At 37.3% G+C, this 20,288-nt stretch overlaps 1 protein-coding gene across 1 annotated transcript; it reads right to left on the bottom strand.

The window, feature by feature from the left end:
• Window positions 1–267: 267 nt before the first annotated feature.
• On the bottom strand, window positions 268–9,262 carry LOC131795162 (adhesion G protein-coupled receptor L4-like). Its single transcript, XM_066173366.1, has 18 exons — window positions 9,189–9,262; window positions 7,479–8,416; window positions 7,264–7,323; window positions 6,591–6,789; window positions 6,212–6,319; window positions 5,947–6,016; window positions 4,790–4,880; window positions 4,619–4,668; window positions 3,919–4,045; window positions 3,722–3,825; window positions 3,521–3,623; window positions 3,171–3,321; window positions 2,967–3,048; window positions 2,457–2,523; window positions 2,210–2,292; window positions 1,436–1,556; window positions 1,009–1,050; window positions 268–884 (listed from the first exon to the last, which is right to left on the bottom strand). The coding sequence occupies exons 2-18, from the start codon at window positions 8,319–8,321 to the stop codon at window positions 765–767; spliced, it is 2,421 nt and encodes an 806-aa protein (XP_066029463.1). The 5' UTR covers window positions 8,322–8,416; window positions 9,189–9,262; the 3' UTR covers window positions 268–764.
• Window positions 9,263–20,288: the final 11,026 nt, after the last annotated feature.

Below are 20,288 nucleotides of genomic sequence, written 5' to 3'. Positions count from 1 at the left end.
TGCCCACCCCGGTTGCATGGTATCTTAAAGGAAACAGTCCCCATTATTTAGTACCCTCCTTGCACCGTTCTTCCCAACATGACTTTAGCCATGCAATAAATTTTTTGATGTCAAGGATTGGGAACCAGGAATAGTTTTATTTCGCATTAATGCATTTGGGTAAACTCTTGTTACAGACAACCGTCAATTTTTTCTCTTTTTAGTAGCATTTTATTTTCCTGTCTAACGATAACAATATAACGTAAAGCTTTTCAAAGCGTAGTGGAGTCTTGCTCTGTACAATAATGTCTATAAGTCTATCCTAAAATGTACGTAATCCGGCTAACATCTGGCTCCGATTCATACATAAGTAAAGTATATAGCTTTCACATATTTAGCTAAATAAATGATGTTGAATTGCCGAGTGGTTAACCGTTCTATTGACTCAGACCTAATCCCCGAACTTACTTCAGTTTAAGACTGCGATAGGCTGAGTCACTTAATTACTCTGATAAAAAATCGTCTCCAGCCTCTGCCTCCCCATGAAAGACTTATTTTCCTTTTTTCTAATTTACAAAAACAATTCAACTAAGCAGAAGGACAATGGAGACTGATTAGTTGCGACTGCAGAATTATCGTGGCCTAAAAATTCATAGTACATAACAATCGGCTTTGACCCGCCGCCTATTGAATCCATTACTTAATGATATTCCTATTTCAATTCATATTAGTCGAATGGATGCAATTTATTTGCCCAAACTGCACCACCATCAGTTGGATTCATCTTAACATTTGGTTAAGCGTCTGTCGTTTGGAGATGGGAAAACAGCGTTCGTTCGAGCTTTCATTGGAGCTCTAATCTGATCAATCGCTGTTTTAATTTTGCCTCGCAATCGCTCCCTTATCTGTTTATAAACATAAGGTAACATGAATCAGTTGCTGAGTTCCAGAATCCGGTTATTCAAGTGGGCCACATTCTGTCACGATTTGCAAAATGTTAAGATAATTTTTTTTTAGTTTCGATCTTACCTGACTATTTCTCAGACAGTGCAGGATGAAAATCAGGACACCCTACAATACAAATATAATTATGGATAATAAGTCATTTTTTTTTGTTTTAAATATAATATCATGACAAGTAAAAAGATGTTTGCGAAACAGGGCAGTTATTAACTCAACTCAACTTTACTTATAAGTTTTTGAAGGGAGAAAAACAGACGGTCGAAGGATTGACTGACTGATGATATTATTAATTAGCTAAAAGGCTATCAAAATGATTAAAAAACTGAAGGAATGACTGATCGATGGATAGGAGGAAGGACTAACTAGAGACTGACGGTCTTATTACTACATTGATTGACTGATAGATGGATTTTTTTCGTGTTTTTAGAAGCTTCAAGCTCTAACTTTTATTAGCAAGGCTATCTTGATTTTACCAAGGAAATTTACAGCAAACCTGAGTAGAGTTGAGAATGGTGAAGATGTAAGTGAAAGCCTTGTGTAGTGGCGACAGAAGACCAAACAACCACATGATGCCAAGAAGGGGAATCATCAGAACACATGTTCTGATGCCAAGTCTAAAAGAGGACAAATGATAATTACTTCCAGTTTTCAAATAACTTTAGCTCTCATCGTCATAATCAAATATAAAATCATGCAAATGGTGCCATCTTAACCCTCGAACGTACAGGTGCACCCTTACTACAACTTTGGTACGAGATGGCGGGGTGAGGGGTGGTTGGAACCCTGAACCCTTGCTTTACGCTATTTTGGAAAGATAGATAGCCTGTCAGGTCGTCTAAAAGATGATGTTAAAATTATGGGATACGTATGCAAATGTCGCTGCTGGGGCGGGGAAAGGGTAGTGACCCCATTTAACATGGTGAACGTTTTTAGATTTCTCACTTTTCCACTTTAATTTTTGGCTTGCCCTTGATTATCAAACATGGCAGGAGAATAGAAAATAAGATTCTATTGGAAAATAAATAGTGAGTTTACTAAACTCTCCTTCTTCAACTTAGAAGCCTGAATTCTCCCTCAGCTAATATCAACCCTTAAACCACACTTCCCTTGTCATTTAATGTCTCGTATATCTATGTGCCAATTTTAATCAAGTTAAGAAAAGATGTCCGGAAGATAAGTTAACAGCTACTGAAGTGGATAGTTGCCCAATTAAAATCCTTTTGAAACAATTAACAAAAAAAAGAAACGATATAACGCTCCATCTAACCGGACTCGCTGAATCTTGTTGGCTCCTATTTGCGGCAACGTGTTCAACTCCCTTGTGACACGTACGAGTATAAAAATGCCAAGCTAAAAAATCAAAGCGAAACAAAAACTAAAATGAAAATATAGATATAAATAAATTAGAGTAAAAAAAAACAACAAAGAAGCAACGTGCATGTGCTATAGGTCAAGTATCTTATTATAAAGTTGCAGTTTTGATATTGAATTGCAAAATATGATTTTAAGCTTACAACTCCAGTTGCCGTCAGAAATGCGACAAACATCCAGATCAAGTCATAAGCTGACGACAACCAACAACTAAAAAAGAAGAAAAGAGGAAAGACAAAGCTGAGGGAACGAGAAACTGGCAAAAAATCTCAAACCAAATCAAACGAAAATCAAAACACAGCTCATAATTGAGAACAACTAAAATGACGATAGAATAAAACAAAAAGGAAAAACAAAAAAAATATCAGGGGGAATGTGGACAAATAGTGCGTCATGCTTCCTAAAGAAACACAGAAAAAAAGACTTAAAGAGATGGTAGTATTTGAAGGCGGAAAGGGGTTGGGGGAGAAAGAACGAAAGAGGAACTGAACAACTTCGCAGAAAAAGCAAAAAGACAGGTTTCAGCAAAACGAAAAACAAATATAAGTGATTTAATAAAAAAAAAAAAAAAAGGAAACCCAAATCAGAGATAAACCAAAACATGGAGAGGAAGCAAAACAGAAGGTAAAATTAACGTAAACTTTGTTTCTTACTATTTATTGCTGGTGTAGCTTTGAATCCCTCCTTTTCCAATTGCGATGCTGAGAGAAGTGCTGACCATAATGACGGGGAAACCTTAACATAAAGAGAGGGAGAGGTCAAAGTTAGCGTGAAATCATATCAGCAATAAATCGATTCAAAATACAGTAGATCAGCGCTAACAATAATAAAAGTCATTATAGATTAAAGGAGAATACCCCATGACATGACGTGATACACTATCAACCTATTGCTGATGTTGTAAACGTTCACAATAAACAAGTAAAAGTAGATTCCTTCCACTAGCATCCAGCAGAAAGCAGCCATCAGGAAGTACTGTGTAAGAACTGCCGAGGTGATGCAAATGGCCTGCAAGAAAGGAAAAATATTTTTCATGTTCTTTTCTTTTTCTCGTTCTTCATAAATTTTAAAAATTTAATTATAATGTCATTTAATAAATTTCAAGTTCGAAATAGATACCAAAATATTTAAAAAAAGGTCCTGTTAATGTTGATGGTGAGGCCAGTAATAAGTTTAAGTAATGTGAATGTGAGTAGAAGTTACTCACTGGATTATCCACGGCGTGCATTCCAGCGAGAAAGCTTATTTGACCAGCTCCGAGCGATGCAGCGAGACTCAGTCGTATTTGAGGGAGAGGTTGATGAACATCTCTAATTTAAGAAAAAAAATATACCACGGTGATTTCTATATATTTCTTTGATAGTTTCAACCAATCAAAGGCATAAGAAACTTGACATTGATTACTCACGCGAACAAGGAATACATGATTATAGTTAGAATCATTCCGATGATGGAAAGGCTTAATCCTAGGTAGGTGATAATCTCCAGGATATCTTCGTCCTTCTGGGACAGCTGTGTAACAAATCAGAAACAGAGGGAATAACATCTTTATCAATTTAATGAACATACGAGCAATGCTTAAAACAATATTGAAAAACGTAATACCACACTGTCACTTCTGTAGTCAACTAAGACAGCAAAATGAGTCAAATGATTGCAGCTGCAGACTGTTTCTTCTGAGTTGCTTTGGGATGTAACTACATGACATCCATTTTTCGAAAATCCATCTTGACTGAAAAATATAACGAGATAATTAAACCATTAAATACTTAAAGTAATAGGCAATTAATATGATGAAATCTTAAATAGCTTCTCACTCTACTTACTGGGATTATTCACTTAAGCCGGTTGGATATAGAAGACTGAATTCAGAGTTGATAAGCAAAATCAATTTGCCTGCTTGCGACATGGCTTATTTGTGTCTTTTTAACGTCACGCTTAGCTTTTGGCTCTGATGGATTTTGAGTTCACCACTCCGAAACAAGGGTAAGTTGGGGTGATAACTGGTGTAGGAAATCGAGGTAAACTCTCAAAGTACAGTCCCTTGATTAATACCTTATAAAAACTTATCGATCAGACTTCTGCTCTGGTTGAGGAAACGTCATTTATTATCAACAATCACAGTTCGCACTTCCTTTCAAGACCACTCCCATCAGTTGGACCGTTACGTGAACCTGTGATCAGTGATGTTAATTTTTCCTTGCAATTCGAGATTCAATCAATTCAGAAAAAAGGATGGAACAATGGATTATTTTGTGTGGTATTACTGTTTGTGATGGTGATGTCAGATGTTTTCCCGTTTTACCTATTGCTGAGGCCACTCCAGAACATGCAATGCTTCTCACTTGGGTCATTCTGAAAGAAGATTCCGGTTAAATCTATTTGAAATGATGCAGCAACTAAGACTGAACTTATAAAAACTGAAACTGATCTAAACTGAACCGAATAAATATAATTTTGCTTTCGTTGTAATTACCTTCAGGTTCTTGAACTTCAAGATTACATTTTCTTGTAAGTTTTCTGGTTTGGGATCCATAGCAGCCATCATAATCCTAGTTACCACATGCCTAAACAAGTAAACAAAATACTGCCTGTGAGCCTCCATATGATCTAAGGGACAAAGGTTATAGCACGCTCTCAACACGCTTCCACTAGAAAACAAAATAAACTGGCTATAACACGCTTGCTTAGCACGCTAGAGCACCCTTTAATGAGCTTATGTATGCTATTCTTTCATATAACAAACTACAAACAATCGAGCGTGCGCCGTTTAGCAATGAAGCGTGAGTAGGCAAACACGCAAAGCGTGTCAACCATCGAATACAAAAGCTAACGCAGTACGCATGTTACCTAACGTAAAGCTGGAGTAATAATTGCACAGTCAATGTACTCTCATTCTTGCAATAATACTACGAGGTCAATTTTAAAAACCGAAGCTCGTAGCGATGTTTTATAATTATCAATTTCCTCCTGATCACAAAAACAAAGTTGCATGAAACATTTGGCCACAAACAAGTTTTAAGTATTTGAAGCAGACACTTCCATTATTTGGTTCATATGGAGAAGTGCCGGAACGAATTGCATCGATCGCATGAACAACTCAACATGTCCAAGACATTCATAAATCACTATAACATAGAGCCATGAACCGCCAAAGAATTCTTGTGAAAATGTGCTCCATCGGATGGCCAAGGCGATTTTAATGGGGAGGGTAAACAAAAACAAAAGTGAAAAATAATATTATTTTCGACTGACTCTCTGTTTCCGATAGCGCTGTGGAACTCATGATCAAGCGAATGGCAGCCAGTGACGAGCCTTAAACTGATTTCAATTAATATAACGCAATAAAGAAATAAACTTTTTTCCACAGCAATGAATCGATTTTATTTCAGCGGGACAGAAAAAAAAAATCGTAAGGATAAATATACAAAAATGGTGGGGTCTACTTACCGTTGCACGTTTCTACTATTTCAATTTTCCATCCATGGGGTTTTTTGTGAAGAAGGACGGAGGGATGCACGATCGGAAGATGAATGTTTATAAAAAAATTTATTCTTCGAAACTATGTCTATAGTGCATAAAAACTATCTTCTTACTACCAGCTAATATCAGGTGTTTAAGCCATTCACGTACCTTGTTTTATCATGACCTTTTTGGATTAAATCATGTAGATCCTTGTACACACACCCAACTATTACTGATCCTAAAAGAGAGCAGAACAAAATCCCACGTAGGTTAAATGTCGGCTAATGTAAGTTTCCAATCACTGCACTCTCTTGAAGATGTTGTACAGATACGAGTTAATCAAAGTAACTTTGATGATTATTTAATAAGACACTGATGAGTCAAAGAATTAACGGGTATTGAATGTAAAAAAATAATGACAATGTATACAAACCATTCTCGGCAATATTCCCTGAGGAAATATTGATAGATGCTTTCCATTCCTGTTTCTCCAGATAGAAGTTACTTGCATATTTTCTATAACCTTTTTCAATACCAAGGACTCTCGAAAGAAAGGAAAAAAATAATGTTAATATAAGTGACTGTCAGATTTATGAAATTAACAAACAAAATTCATTCAGTCTTTTTTTCTGTCATTAAATCAGTTAGTCATTCAATCTCCCAGAGCTTCAGAGAGACAGTCAGTCACTGTCAGCCAGTCAGTCAGTAAGTCGAATAGTAAGTTACTCAGTTACTCTCTCGATTAGTCAGACAGCTACCGAACAAGTGATCGATTATCACAAATCTGAAAAGATAGCCATGTAAATACTCACATATGTTGTCGCGAACGATCCTTTTTGAACCCTTTGTTCCACTTAGATGGTATTTGCCATAGCTAAGAGCAACTTTCTCAAAGGCGACTGCCACCTTAAAAATAGACTCAGTTCTGAGCTTATCTACCCCAGGCTGTTCTTCTCCGAGGGTCATCTCTCGATATTTAGTGATAAAGTTTTCAAACACATTTACAGCTTCCTGTAAGTCCATAAAGTACACATTATTTAGTTGTTTTTTTTTTACCTTATCCCAGATTAATCACAATGAGATGTAAATTAATTTATTGTGATAATTGACAAATGCAGCATTAAGAGGAGCATTTGGTTTAAAAGCGACAACTTTCGCAAAAATTATACCGGAGGAGATTTGAGCAAGTCTGTATATCTGACTTTCTGATATGTCTTAAAATATATGTTTCTCAATTGTTCCTCTGAGTAAGGCTTTTTTTTTTTCATTAAGAAAAGTGAAGGAAAAGATCACTTACAAAAATGTTTCGGGCACTCATCACTCTACAACTAAAGGTAGAAGATATTTTATCTTTGCGTGGAAATTTTTGAACTTATGTATTATATTTTATACCACCTTCAAATCAATTCGAAGCTTGCAGTTGCTCTTTCGTTACACTTTTAGATTAAAAAGATGGCGTTTTATACCACAAGTGAAACCACATACCTGTAAGGAATTGTTGCTGGTGATATTTAGGCTATCAAGCTCTGAAACTGTATCATTTGCCTGAAACCAAGAAAGTGCAGTGAAGTATCATTGTAAACCATGAAAAGGCTAGGAAAACGAGAAAATAATTATATTACGATAGATAGATAGGAAAAAGTTACCAGCTTTTGTGATGGTGATGATGGTGATATTGAAAATGGCGCTGAAGAAAATGCTGGTGTTGGTATTGGTGATGATATTGTTGTTGGTTCTACAGCTGCTGCTGAAGGCACTAGAAATGATAATACTGTTGATGATCTTCCTGATGAGGGTGGTACTGATAATAATGATCTTCCTGATGAAATTCTTGAAGATGGTGATAGTATTGATGATGACGCTAACATGGCGGCCGATGATACTATTAATGACGATGGTTCAAGTGAGAACTTTGGTGCCGATAATACTACTGACGACAAAGTTGTCAGTGATAATGCTGCTTCGGATAATACAATTTGTGAAGGTGATGCTGGGGATAATCTTTTTACTGATAATAATATTGATGACGAAGATGTAGGAAAAACTGTTCCTGCTACCGATGACAATGCTGCTGACGATGATGTCGTTATTGTTTTTGATACCGTTGAACCTAATGACGACAAAGATCTTGTAGAAACTATCTCTGCTGCCGACGATGATGCCGACGATGATGCTGTCATTGGCGTTACTACTCTTGATGACCACGATGTTGGAGAACCTTCTCCTCCTGGCAATGATAATGCTGATGACGATGATTTTGTTATTAGTGTTACCACTCTTGATACTATTGATGACGAGGATGTGGGAGAAACTGTTACAGCTTCCGGTGATAATGCTGATAATGACGATGTTGTTATTGGCGTTGCCACTTTTGACGCTACTGATAACGAGGATGTTGGAGAGACTGTTCCTCTTGGCAATGATAATGCTAAGGACGATGATGTTGTTATTAGTGCTGCTTCCCTAGAAACTAATGACGCCAAAGAAGTTCGAGAAACTATGTCTGCTGCCGACGATGATACTGATGACGATGATGTTGTCATTAGTGTTGCCGCTCTTGATACTATTGATGACGAGGATGTTAGTAATAATGTTGTTGCCGATGGTACTTTCGATGATACTTTTGATGACAATGATGCTGATTGTGATGTCAAAAAAAAGAAAATAGTCAAGTCAAGCGACTTGCTTTGAAATTGTGTTAAACAAACAAGGTCAACACGGATAAAAGTTTAAAACTTATTCGAAAAAGTAGACATGGATTGCTCAGTGCAGGTTACTCAGAAAGCTTGCAAAGTATATTTTGTATCAACACGAGCCTTAAATACTCTAACTGAATTAAATATCTGTATTATGAAAGATTAGGGATGGGATTTTGAATAGTTATAGTTCTACAATAATAAAGCGATTACCTAGCTATTTGAATCCTTGTGTCTCAGGGCATTTCGGACTGTGAATTGAGTTTCTGCAGGTAGCTTTTTCCGCAAAACCAGATTATTGAGAATTTTATTTTACTATTTCTTTAACAATTAACGTTGTGTTCAAGAGAAACGTTATCTTTAGCGTAACACATGTTAAACAATTTCTAGTCACTACTAGGTGTTGGCTCGGTTCAGTAAACTCATTGTTTCTAGGCTACGTTTGCTGTCATTTTTATCTTCTAATGCAAAAACCCTAGTTCACTTTCTCCCGAGCTTCGTGCTCCCTCGAAGTTGCTTTTTCATGATTAGAAAGCTGCCTGAGAGGGCTGGTCCAAGTTCCAGGCCCTAACAAAAGCATGTTGGGTTTTAGTTTCCGAGGATGTTAATTACTCGTAGGTTGAAGACCCACAAAGTTTAATGCAAGAGTTGCGGAAATCAAAATTTGTTGACTGTTTAGATTTAGGGTTGTTGTTGTCTTTTTGTAATACTCACTAGTTTTCCTGCTTTCAGAGTTGAGTAGACAACTCTTCCTATCGCAAGTAATTATGTGAGGTGTGTGACCTGTAACTTTGATGATAACAACATCAGCACAAATGGTTTTTTTCATACTTTCCAGATCACATCTGTAGCACTCAGTGGACACAGGTAAAAATTCGCTGGATCTTTCACATGTTAAATTCCACTTTTGTTCACTGCCACTCGACTTGCAATCACGGTGGTCGCGATCGTTATCCAGAGAACAAGGACATTCATATAAGCTGTAACTCTGTTGAAAATAAACCTCAACCATAAATATGCATGGTGAGGTACGTTTTGTACCATGTGAGGACGCGTCTGAAAAGAATTGCAATGAGATGAAAACACAATTATGAATCATTTGAAAAAAGGCAAAACAAAACAAACTAAACTTGCGCTAGGTTGTTTTAGACAGTCCTTAGTCCTTCGGGCGCGTACAAAATAATGTTCGAGTTTAAAAAAATTCAGGCTCATAGTGAAGCTTTGTGCACAGTTCTAAAGTAATGTCTTCTGTGTGACGGCAAAGGAGTATATAGCAAGTTATTAAAATACTCAGCGAAGAAATCAAGATATATAACAGCCATCGAAATAATAAGCAAAAGCATTTGACGTTATTCAGAAATTAAGAACTTAGGCTAATTAAATATTAAAATGCCAAGAAATACACAAATCAAACAAATTTATATTGAAGAATTAATGCCCTATCAGCGTAAGTCGCGTTAGCATACCATGAGTGTAAAATTATGTTACCATGGGATTTTGTGAAAAGAGGAAGGAGGACTACGGACGGCGCTCAATAAAAGTAACATGAAGAAAACAATAATTAATTAAAACATTAACGATAACGTTAAACAAATCTTACCATAACTGCCAAAAACACGTCGAAAAATGTTCGGAAAGTTTCGGAGATTTCAGAAATATTTTGTATTTCATTTATTGAGCACTCTCGTTTTATCTTTCACTTGCTTCTTCGTGAGCTTGTATGCCAACTTCCATTTATGTCCGAAACAAATTCAGGGCAGTTAATTAATAATCCATAGTATGCCTTGGACCTGGGGGGGGGGGGGGAGGGTAGGGACAGACTCAGCTTTCTTCTCATGATTTGGATAGTGTTAAGATTTCAATTTGGAGGGTAGGGAAAGAGTAAGTAAAGTAATTTGCTTCGAGCTTCTGGGCCTAACAGTTATCTTTCATTTAATAGTATTCTATGCCCTGGTTTATATGATCCAAACTGACCGGTCAACAGCTTGAGGCACCGGGTAAACTGTTTCCGGTTAGCCGAGGATCTTTTGTAAAATAATAGTGAAACATTTTTTGCAATTTTCGAAAATTTCCGAACATTTTCCAACGAGCTTCTGGCAGGGCTCCGTAGATTTTTTAACAAATTCTGACGTCATCTGTAATCCGTCGCCCACCGTTTGCATGTTTATACAGATACCTGAAATTATAGTCTCTCCACAGCCGTTTAAAAATGTTTTATATTCAACCTTTTCGTTTTATTTTTTCTTGTTTTTTTTTTTTCGAGCAAGGAAGTGTGAGGTAAGCGCCTGTGTTCACGTTCGGTAAATTCTCCGAAGTTTTAACCTTTTAAGCCTAAAGTGTAAGCGATATTTCATTTCTCCTAAAATAATTTCACATTATCGCATCCACCCTTTGAACAACTGAGCACTAGATGACTTTTCTTTGCAGTTTCATTTCGCTACGATCTTTAAGAAATAACATAACCAGCTTATTAGTTCTGAAAGAGTGAAAAGTCAATTCTATAGAATTCTGCGTAACTTTTTCTCACTCGCGAATCGTTGAAAGGTAAAAAACAAAGACAAAACAAACAACAAACGGAAACATAGCGGTTTACTTACTCAGCGCAAAAATTGCCAACAAGGATACAAACATTTCCGGATATAAAGTTCCATTTAGCATCCTGACCAACCTTAGACCTCTATGATATACCAACCACGGTATATTATTGACGTTTCTTTAGTTCCCGATTTGTGAGCCCCTGAGCGGTATCTTTCCCAAGGAATTCCAAACAATTTCTGAAAAGGCACAGAGCGATGCATATCTCGGGGCCGAAAATTGCCACCGTACCGGCAAAACTCGGAAAACGTTTATTTATAGCGGACCAGTTAGAGCTAAGACTCTCAGCAAAAGGTGTTAAGCATTGTTTTGACTAAAAGGAAGATAAATTTATCGGCTTGAAAATTGCTTTATAGGTGTCAAAATACAGAAAATATTCGTGCGCTTGTATAGATTAGATTATAACTTTCTTTGATCACAATAAACTAAAAATGTTAACAACTCTTTCTCTAAACGACAATAGTGTTATACAAATGCTAGGATAATTTAAGTCCCCCATCTGTTCCTTTCGGAAACTTCAGGTTAAACACTGTCAGTTAACGCACATCAAAAGCCTTCCACCTGGCTGACTTTCAAAATACCTTATCGTGAGCATTGAAATTTGTGAGGAGTGTATATATTCTCTTATGTGGGACCTGATCTAGAGTCAAGTCTATTGCAGCTTAAAATTACTTAGATACAGCAAGTTAAACATAGAATAAAATTTTTGGGCATTCCTCATCCTGCGCAGTAGAGAGCTTTGTGAATTTCAGGAATATTCGCCGTCTTGATCGAAACCAACGATAACACAGTCCGACTAACAGACCGGTTTGTAAAGTTTAACAGCCCTAAAACACTTAAAGGTGCAGGAACAAGTATCTGATATATAGAGTATCAAGATGGATATTGATCATCATTTTGGCCTTTTTTTTAACGAAATGGCTCAAATATTCCGGAAAATACGTTTTAATTCCCATATGCAAATTAACTGCAGCCTCCTGGCTGCAGCGATCGTGTATATACAATACACGTCACAAACAGTTTCCGTAACAACATTTAGCCATTCAAAGAAGTGTTTTTAAGAATGTGGAAACTCGATTGTTGCATCCTTTCTTGAATGCATTACGTAAAATTTCAAGATCCATTTTCTTTAGACAAAATGCGCTAATGGAATCCAGTTTGTTCTGATGAATAAAGTTGTTCATTTCGCTCAAGTGTTTTTATCTCGATAAAACACGGTCCGACAGTTTATTTATATCGGGACCAAGAACCACCTTAAAATCAAATAATAAATAATGGGAGGTTTGTTTGTATATTGGAAATAAGTATCCTATCACGTTTACGCCGTTGTATTCGAGATATAGGTGTGTTGAAGAACAAACAAGGAGGGAGAGCTTTCTTATGGTTAGTTTATTATGCAAATTAGCTACAGAAGTTATGCAATGTGTACTCCAGGACATTTTTTTTTTTTGGGTGTTTTCTTGACGACAAAGAGTTGTTTCTATCTTATTGTAAGAATTTTTTCTGTATGTTCAAGACAAAAATTTTGTAGTATATTTTTATGACCATTTTCATTTTCTATGAGGCGCTAAAAAAGAGCCGTGTGTTTCTGTTTCACCTAATTCAATTTATTACTAATTCATTTTGATAAAGAAATTCGATGGCAAATACATTAAACTTTTTAACTGTTCTGTGCAGTATTTCTATTTTTTGCGAAAGAATATTTTACAAACTTGTTAATTTCTTCCTAATTCAATTAAAATCTGTCGGGAACAAAAAGATTCGTCGGCAAGATTTTTAGACAAATCCGAGACAGTGTTTCCTCTATTGTCCCCCAAATTGTTCTCTTTGCGAAATACTGCAAAGTTCGTGCAGTTCTAGTAGTGTAACGCAGATATATTCGCCCATTTGGCTAGCTGCCACTTTTAAAAATGCAGCGAAGTTACAGAAGCCAAGTTAATCACGGCGAGAGCGGGAATTCAGCATTTGTAGAGAATTTAGCTCGAGGGAATAACCATCTGCTCGAGGCACAGACACTTACTACGAAGAGGTTCAAGATCGTGCCAATACTCTAGCCACACTGGAAAGTTACGAGCGTGGCGGGCAGCCACGTCATAACCTTCCAAATAGCTGACGAAATAAGACTTATATTTAAAGAAATCGCCGCTGTAGGATCACGTAAGTACCAATAGCCTTGTGGCTCTCTCTAGTTTTGTTTCCTCAATTGTCAATACTCCTATAAGTTTTTGTTGTTGTTGGTCACATGTCCATTTCCCTTGGTTAATTATTGGTGTCGCAGTCGTAAATTCAAAAATGTGTTTTTTTATCATCAACCAAGGAAATTTCTTTAATTCCTTTATGCTATTGCTACACTGAGACTACTGGCCAGCCTGGTTGGTGGCAATGAAGGAAACAAAAAAATTCCTGAGCGGTGCATTTACATCTCCTCTCCATGCCTCGCGCGATGTCGTCCCTCTTTTACTCGTCTCTACGGTTCGAAAACACTTTTCCTTTATCTCACACCATATCGACAACTGTTACACACGATAGAAACTATAGGCCTCCTAGATGTGTTTGAAACGCCTGGTATTTCTCTTAGTAAGGATTTAGGCTAAGTTAGATGATGACGATGACGATGATGAAGACGACGAATTATTTATCAGTTGTATTGATGTAATTTTATAGTTCTTTGCACCACTTGCCGGAAGAAGGATTCTGAGCGACTGTTGGTTTTGGGATGGCACAGTTCTACTAAAGGTTCAGTCAACTAGGAAGCGGCGGATTCTGAGAGGTTTGTTGGATATTTTATTGTTTCTAAGATACCTCACCACGCAAGGTGTTTATTCGAATGCACGTCATGCATCGAAAGCGCATGCCAAGCACGAAACTAAGACAAAGATTGTATTGGTGGCTGCAGATTTCGATGGGATCGCACAGTTACCCCTCTTTTCCTTCGTGAATCCCTTTCTTTACTGAATCGTTCCTTCAAAGAGACGACATGAAACATTGAACATGTTCAATAATGTCCGTTCATACCGTGAATAAGATTGTTTTATCTTATAGAACAGCCAAAGCTGATGCAAGAACAGCCATAGGAGCACATGCTGCTGAAATGGAGACAACATCACTTCGTCAGAATTCTAACCCTAACAGGAAACCCTTTTTCCAGTCCTTCTTGGACTCCTGCAGGTCCTTAATCAAACAGAGATTCTCGCTACTTGCAATGCTGCGATGGACGAGGTTGCCAGAAAATTCCTCGCACGCGACAGCCACTACCATCACAGCTTGTCTCGTGGGAAAAAAGCAGTCCAGCCCAGCGACAGTTCTACATCATGCATATAAGTACTCGGTTAGCAAACTTCACTCGCCATATGGAAAGTTGTCTACACGACAAATACAGGAACGATAGGTCCCGCTCAAGTGACTGAGGAGAAGATACATCATCGTGGTCGTGGTCGCATTAAAAAGGCAGAAACTTGCGTTATCCGTTCTTACGTGGAGAGCCTCTTAAGAGCGTGTCCACGCGAGCGCCGGGAAGTCGTGCTGCATGCCACCCCACCTATTTCAGTGAAAATTTGCCAGTTTAAAGGGTCTACCCCAAAACTCAAAAAGACAAACTGGTTTCTGTTTTGGTTCTTTCCGGTGGGAGATAGACCACCCCCGGTTTTTCTTGGTTTTCACCAAGGAAATCGCCTCAAAATAAGTGAAATGTATGAAGCTCTCACTGCGATGGTATTGAACCGATTACTCTGAGGATTTGCACACATATTTTTACATCCTTAATTAATGTCCGCCGCAAGTATCAGTCAATTTTATTGACGGCTTGTCAATCAACAGAGGCAAATAAACGACTGTGCTTTTAGACTTTTCGATTCATTCAAATATTTGACAACTTTGCGGTCAAATATCTCCCGTTGCCAGAAAGCTACAACATTAATCTTCATTACCCTTTTTAACCCACCATTTCATCTCTGAAAATCATTAAAAAATCTTTGGGCACTACCGTATTTTTGTCTTGGATGCCTTTTAAAATCTGCGACTGTGACAAGTGTCTCTCAACTACACTTGTCACGCAACTCTTGCTCTAGGCGGTCACTTGACTAAATAAACCTACATTTTTTAGCTCTTTATACTAGAAGATTGATCAAGAAAGCTCAAAAATGTGAAAAACTTTGGAGATTCTTTGTAGGAATGGAAACTTTCACGTTTAAAGAGATGCATGTAGGCGCAAAATCAATGGGAAAATCGTAGCGTTTCTTTCTCCTGTCGTTTATTACTTTGAATATTTGCTAAAATCAGGAAGTAGGGCTCTTGTACAGAACAAAACATTCATCAGTCTATAATTTGACCGTCTATTATTATTATAGCTCAGTTATTATTATAGCTCAGTTTACAATAGGGAAACTGTAACAGGAGAGGAGCTTTTAAAGTCACACGTCACGAGCTCGTTGACGTACAAGTTCCCGAGTGTAAGAACTTCGGCTTTTCCATAACGCGGATGACGGGCAATTCCCCCCCCCCCCGATATTTCCAGAAAATAAGACTGGAAAATGTTTTTCCCACTTTCCACCATCAAGAAATTCCACGTATAGAAATAGTATTTGTGGCGTAACTACGTCACCTTTCATGAGAAGTAAAAATTGTTTATCTTTTTTTTTCAATAAGACACCTGTAGAAAGTTCTTAATCCTTCTGCCATCCTATTTTCCCGTTTTTTGACTGCAAATATCATCTGCATTTGCTATCATTTTCGCTGATTGTCATGGCCTTTTCTACGTGCACGTATGAGCCAGTTCATATACAGCACTCTTTCGAGTTTCTTTGGGTGGTGTCGGGCTTAGGTGTGTAGGTCTGGCTCAAAAGATATCCGCTCGCTGCAACACGGGTTTCTATGTTTTCTCCTTTTTCTTTATTTTTATTTTTATTCTCTTCCTTGCATCTTCGCACAGTTGGTTTTTTACTACCTCAGCGCGTTCCCTCAAATTTGGAAGTAGGCTTTGAATAGTCAATATTGACCAGAACTAATATCACTATTTGTTTCAGAAAACCCCTGTTATTTATAACTTAATTTCTCAAGAGAATGTGTTTTTATTTGATATATATTTTTTTGTTTCGTGTTTGCAACAACATCAATTGAGAAATCAAAGGCAATTACGCCTGAGAAATTCTCTTGTAGCGTTCTACCTGTAGAAGGTAAATCCATGTAATGAAACGTTCTAAGACCTCTGTTAACTAGAGAAATTGCGTGATGTTGAGGGGTCAAATATATACACTTAATCTGTGACCCTCAAACGGATCACGTACTCGTACATGTAATGTCCGGAAAATGTTCCGCATGTATAACACCGTAGGCGCACCTGGCGAATTCTATCCACTAGTTTAAAGAGTAAAGAGACAACTTATTTACTATTTGTATATAACCAAGCTTATTTACCCTATTAGAAAATTCTTTATGAAGTCTACTACTGTCAGACGAAACGCGTGGGAGTTAAGTAGGGGGCCAATTTTTTGTGACAGCCGAAGATAGACTCTCTCTGAAACTCTGAAAGAGTTTACACTTCCGGTAATATTTTCCTCCTTCTCGCAACAGCGCAACAGACATTATTAATCCTATGTAGTGTAGGTATATCAGTTGTATTACGCCTTCATAGTGATGTCATATAGGAAATCGAGTGTCTAAAAAGCCCTCAATTCCACTTAACACTCGAATTGATAGAGTCAAGATGTTGCAGTTGTCTTGTTCATTTGCAACTAACTGTAGAACCAAATGTTATTTTCTCGCGCTGGACAGGGGCGGCAACAGCTCATACTTCTAAATTCGTGGTTATCCAGCTTAAAAAAACATTTGAGAGACCTCGATGTATCCCAAACATGCGTTTCGTCCGAGAAGAAGCTTATTCTAGCGCGTATTGGTTAATTTGGAGATTACGAAGGCCGCGAATTCATGATATGCCTCAAATATCGTGCACAACTTGGTGTGATATTCAGACCTTCGGGTTCGTAAATGCCAGTATCCTTATAAAAATCGGAGACGTAAAGTTGAGAGAGAGGTGAATCTGAAGATAGCAGAAGAAATCAAAGCTGGTGGAGAGTCTTCCTGTAAACCTAATAGAACGCGTACTGTAACTTCTATCTTAGAGTCGGCAATGAATAAGGAAGAAGGCAAGAAGAGCGCTTATCTGAACTCAGTTTTCCTAACTGGTGATTTGTGACTGAGATGAACTTTATATCATATGATTGCCCGGGATACGCAGGTACTTTAGAGGCCCTCACATGAATAGAGGTGGGCTATTCTCCCTCTGACTTAAGAACTGCGACAAGCTTATAGCGCAGACCAACTGCCACACTTAGGAGCACCTAAGGGTCTCACCAGAAACCTTCAGCAAACTAACCGAAGAAGTGGGTGGTTATCAGCAACGTGCACAGATCTCTGAACGCGGGTCATCGCGAGAACTATACTCAATCCATCACAGACAGAACAGGAAAACGAGATATTCTTGCTAAAAGGAAGGATGTAGAAAGCTATTTTCAGTATTAAAAATCACGAAATCCTTACGTATTGATTTCAAGCTGATATTTAACCCTAGAAATACGCGGAAATCAATCATATTATCTTCCTTGTGGTATCCACCAGTTTGGCTTTTTCTGTTTGGCAAGCATGTTCTGCACTCCAAACGGCTTTGATTTTGATTGTCAGTGATACGATACCAAGCATTACCACAATCACATTCTTGTCTTGTGAAAGTCAGCCTACATCCCGGAGAGTGTTCACCCAGGCTGCATTTGTAGTGCGCAAAGGTCTCGCTAGGTGTCTTTGTCATCGTACATTTTACATCCCAGTCTCGCTCATTAATCTCGTCGCAAGGATATACTTGTCCGTGGAATTTTACAGACTGTGAAGAAGCTTTTTCACCCGCTGGCACCAAAAACAGTTGCAAATACAGAAATGAAATATTAATCATGGATCATGCCAAAACAACAACAACAACAAAAACAAACAAGCAAACAAACAAACAAGCAAAAAATTAAAATAACGGGAACTAATTATATCTCTCGATTTTTAGTCGAGCGGAACTACCTTGCAGCATTCATGCACAAACGTTTTAAAAATTATTTGCTGAGGGTGCACTGAATCGTTCTAACACTCAAGCGAAATGGCATATAACCAATCGCGTATTCAACGGGTGTGAAAATTGTTCGATGAAAATCTCGCTGCGTGAGCATCCATATGTGTATGAATATATATATATATATATATTTTTTTTTTTTTTTTGGGGGATTAAACCTAATAATTGGAAAATTTAATTTGTCTCATAAAAACGAGGGTTGGTCGATTCAACATACAACTGTCAAATCGGTAAAACGATTTGATGACGTGCATTGCTTTTCGACCTGAGCTAAACGAGAAGGAATCAAATATTCACACAAAATAATGGTGCTTAAATAAAAATGTAAAAACGAACAATCCTTTAACGGAACGGTTACAACATTTCTGATATACGCACTCAAGCATGTTCGGGCTCCAACCTAATATAGTGTAATATTTCACGATCAAATTTAATCGATGGAGCCTCAAATGCATATATGATTTCGTCTTCTCCATGTCGATGCTACGCAACTATCATACGTCAGCGCCCTCTAAAGCTAATGCATTGGTTATAATTTACTTGATTCATGTTTTTATAGTCCATTTTACTTGAGAACATTTGCTTTTGTTGTCATATTTTTCTTTGTGACCCTTTGTTTTTAGTACCTTCGAAAAGGTGACACAAACTCTTGCGACAAGGAAATTTTAAATCATAAGATTATCGCGATAATACGTGCGCTCTCATAGGTCAACAGGTTAGTTTAGATGAGAGTATGTAAACATAGTTGTTGCGTCGCTCTTTTCGTTTTTGACAGCACAGTTTATAACCACATCTAGCTCAAAGCTTTCGCAGTACTTTTAGAGTAATTTAAAGTATAAATAAATTATTATAAAGTGAAAAAACATCAAATTCTGGTATAGGGTAAATATTTCTTACCCGCTAGGTCCAACGAATATAAATTAATGAGAAAAAAAAAAGGAAAAGGAAAAAAAAAAACTTTAGCGCTCTGCCTGCCTGCCTTGATGATCGTGAGCGGAGGGACGATTTCATCGAGGGAGCTCAAACAAAATGCGCAGTAAACCACTGACCCCTGAATAAACATCCGATGAAATTTCGTATTTAAGTACTACAATAAACTCCTCCAGGAGATACCATTATGACCTCTTTTTTTTTCAGTCATTATTATTCAAAAGCATCAAACCAGATATAACGGTTAGATTTTTCGGATACCTTTTCCTTCTTTTTTGAAAGCACGTTTTTAGAGATTATCGAACAAAGAAACGTGTCAGTCTAGTTTTATTTTCAGAGCGCTGATCAATAGCCATCTTTTCTGTTATATTTGGCTTTGGGTAACAAGACAGGGCTGAAAATAAAAAAAAATAAACTGATTGAAAATTAAAAATAAAAAAAAGAAGAAGAGAATAGAAAAGAAAAGAAAAAAAACCTGGAAAAATTCGAAAGTTATATCGGCGGGTTTCATCTACCTTTCCTTTTTTATGGCAACACTTAAAAGTTGAGAGAATTAGACTATACTTACCCAGCATAAAATATAATAACGAGGCAATAAAAATTTTCCGGGATAAATGTCCTCTCAGCATCCTATCCAGTCTTAGTCAGGGATATTTTTTAGTTTCTATAGCAGTCCTCGTAACGTAACTTTCACTCTACTTCTATTTTCATAAATGGGAAGAACATATATGGAGTTTCACGGTAATATTTGTCTTTTTTCCGAAAAAAATTACACAAATTTCGTGACGTCGTGTTTCATCTATCCTGGCTGTAATATTTTGGTAGATCTATTACCTGAAGTGTGATGAGAAGAACGTGTGAATGTCAGCATGAATATATAACATCTGACATAAAAATTACGAACGTTTCGTGCACTAGCATAGAGTCGCTAGCTATCGTTTTTTCCCATAACCCCAAATATAGGTTTCGGCTGCTAATTTAGTTTCTTCCAGTGAGAGATCTTTCGTCCTGCTTCGACTTTGCGAATGAACAAAGTGTGGCTAGATTACCAAATAAGACAATACTTCATAATGCACATTTTTCTTTAAGAGAAAACAGAGCGAAAACAACAGATTACATTTGAAGCCAAGGCTTTGTTGTAGAACAGCATGATTTTGTAAGAAAATCTTTCAAAACTGCGATTG

Source organism: Pocillopora verrucosa, chromosome 10 (genome assembly GCF_036669915.1).
Source record: "Pocillopora verrucosa isolate sample1 chromosome 10, ASM3666991v2, whole genome shotgun sequence".
In the NCBI taxonomy this organism is placed as follows: Eukaryota; Metazoa; Cnidaria; class Anthozoa; order Scleractinia; family Pocilloporidae; genus Pocillopora; species Pocillopora verrucosa.
The sequence above is the reverse complement of the archived record's forward strand: the minus strand, read 5'-3'. Positions and strand labels throughout refer to the sequence as shown.

Coding starts and splice junctions, on each gene's coding strand:
- LOC131795162 (XM_066173366.1), bottom strand. CDS start 8,321: ATGACAACATCATCGTCATCAGTATCATCGTCGGCAGCAGACATAGTT. Junction 7,324..7,478: donor CATCACCAATACCAACACCA/GCATTTTCTTCA, acceptor TCTTGGTTTCAG/GCAAATGATACAGTTTCAGA. Junction 3,322..3,520: donor TGCACGCCGTGGATAATCCA/GTGAGTAACTTC, acceptor CCTTTCTTGCAG/GCCATTTGCATCACCTCGGC.